A 2,701-nucleotide genomic window follows, 5' to 3' on the forward strand; every position below is an offset into this window, starting at 1 on the left:
ATTGTTTTCTTGACAGGGGGTAGAAGAGACTCAAACGCTGACCAAAGATTTGTGGAAAAAGAAAGCGATCACGCTCGTCCTAAATTCATCGGACATGACTCTGAACCATCCTCGGATGGAATTGGATTTGTTTGATCAGCTGTTCCTGAAAATGCGATATATCTAATATGAAGTGAAATTTTTTTCAAAAATTTGAAACAGTGAATGAAACTAAAAAAGCAAGATAAAATCGCTAGCGAAAATGGAGGCCAGGCCAATTATCAAGTGGTGATTTTTATTACGGCATCTTTAATTTAATGATCGTGTGAAACTGATTTTGTTGGAATGAATTTAACTGCAAATCGGAACGTGGACCATCTTGAACCTAATAAGTCCCAAATCCTTGTACTTGTACCACTTCCGAGGCTGGTCATGCCTGGGAACCACGACAGAGTGCATGCCGTCATCGCTCATGGAGGCTGTCGCGGCGCGCACTTTCACCCCGTTGCTCCTTGGTAACTTCACTTTAACCGTCTCGTCCCCCTGGCCGACCACCCATAGGACCCGCCCCCACCGGATCTCCACCGCCACCTCCTCCTGGGTCAGCCACGGCTTGTCCATCCTGTACACTTGGGCCGACTCCATCTCCTCCTCGGTGACCTGGTCGTACGTGGTTGTACCCCACAGAGCCTGGCCACCTGGAATCTAGGAGGGGCGACGAAGTAGAAGGCCATCTTGATAGACTTCCTTATCCTCATATTGCTTGGAATGGCTGACACGCTCACCAATCATGAAGTTCATGATAATACAGTGGACCCACGAGACCCATCGATGAAATGCTTGATAAGTTCATCCATCATGAATTTCCGATGGGGAAAGTTAAGTGATGTATATGGCATGTGGTGACGATCGATCAACTCAAAGCATGCACACAAGTTAAAGATCGAGTCCAAAAGGATCCATCGATCGAGAGTAGAATGCATAACAAAATGGTCCATTTCAGGAAGAGTAAAAAAAGAGAACAATCATAGGCAATGAAGAAGACATCACTACGACCAAAAAAAAGAAGACATCCAAAAGTTACAGCAACACATCGAATTTTGATTATGAAGACGGGAAAATCGTTCATGATAGATCGATTGGAATAGATTATCTAGTTAGATTAGGTTTCTTGAATCTAATATTCATTTATGTTTATAAAAGCATTCCACTTGTATTCTATAAGTTTCATACAATTTCTTTGTGGTTTTCAATTTGTAGTTTGTGCACTATTTAGTAATTCGATTTTTGCAAAATTCGAGAGATTTCAGGGCATATTAGAATCCACCCACTTTATATTCGAACTCTTATTTACTAATTTAATTGGTATCCATCATTCTCGATTGGACTTTATCACTAATTGAAACCATTGAGTTCCCAACAATCATGGCCTTGCAAATATCCGCGTAACCCATCTTTTGACTACCATAGTTGGAGAATAGAATGTCATGCCAAATTGCCAGGATATAGAACAAAGATTTGAGGCCTTGAATGCTAGTTTCACCACTAAAAGTGCTAAACAAGTTGAACACACTGCTCAGATGAATCTGCACTCAAGCAATGTGTTAAAAGAAACAGAAGATCAAATTATTAACCATGTTGATCAACAACAAGCTGGGAGGCTAAGAACAAGGGTTCATCACATCGACAGTTCGAGCACTTGCAGTGTTATGACACTTCTTTAAGGCCAAGAAATCCTAACACAGACTGTTTTGAACTTATTAAATGCCAAGTCCTTATACTCGTACCACTTCCGAGGCCGCAACCTCTTGGGAATCACGATGGTGAGCACGCCGTCGGCGCTCATAGAAGCCGTGGCCTGGCTCAACCTCATCTTATGGTTCTTCTGCAGCTTCACCTTGATGGTCTTGTCTCCCTCGCCGATCACCCACAAGGCATTGCCCCACCGGATCTCCACCCTCAACTCGTTCGCCTGCAGCCACGGCTTGTCCATCTTGTACACGAACGCCGCCACCGTCTCCTCCTCGGTGACCTGATCGAACGCCGTGTTTCCCAACACGGGCCTCTCAGTGGCGAGGAGAGGGGCGACGAAAAAGAAGGCCGCGCCCTTGACTTTGTTCTGGGCTTTGTCGATTTTTTTCCGGGTCGTAACGATTTTTTTCCAGATCATGCCCCGTTTGCCTGAGGGAGGAGCCGAGGACTCCATGATGACTTGAATTCTCTTTTCTTCCCGTAACACCGGTGTTGTGAAGCTGTGATTCACCGATGCAATGCCCCCTCTTCTTATATAGATGGAAATGCCGGCATTGCTTTCATCGTGACCCTTGGATGAAATTTACTTTGACTGGTTTATTTTAGTGTTGAGATAATTGCATTGAAAGTCCTAAATACTCGTCATGAAAGTGCAATTGAGTCCTAAAACTTTCAAAAAGTGTAATTAAATCCTAAAATTTGTCGTGAAAGTGCAATTGAGTCATAAAACTTTTAAAAAGTGCAATTCACAAAAGACTTGATTAGACAAATTTGCATTTTTTTTAAGTCTAAGTCATATTTTTTATTAGTGGAGCATTGAAAGTCCTAAAACTTGTCAAGAAAGTGTAATTAAGTCCTAAAATATTTAAAAAGTGCAATCAAATCATAAAACTTATTAAGTTGGTGAAACAAGTTCTAAAATTTGTTAGTATTATCGTTTGTCAAGTTGAACGGAATTAATAAAAGGATT

General features: G+C 42.0%; 1 protein-coding gene across 1 annotated transcript; it reads right to left on the reverse strand.

Moving 5' to 3' along the window:
- Positions 1-1,583: 1,583 nt before the first annotated feature.
- On the reverse strand, positions 1,584-2,264 carry LOC115691134 (uncharacterized). Its single transcript, XM_030617716.2, has one exon. The coding sequence runs from the start codon at positions 2,183-2,185 to the stop codon at positions 1,700-1,702; it is 486 nt and encodes a 161-aa protein (XP_030473576.2). The 5' UTR covers positions 2,186-2,264; the 3' UTR covers positions 1,584-1,699.
- Positions 2,265-2,701: the final 437 nt, after the last annotated feature.

The sequence above is a fragment of the Syzygium oleosum genome, unplaced genomic scaffold (assembly GCF_021117445.2).
Source record: "Syzygium oleosum isolate NSW1041296 unplaced genomic scaffold, Sole_v2.1 Sole_v2.17, whole genome shotgun sequence".
Taxonomy (NCBI): domain Eukaryota; kingdom Viridiplantae; phylum Streptophyta; class Magnoliopsida; order Myrtales; family Myrtaceae; genus Syzygium; species Syzygium oleosum.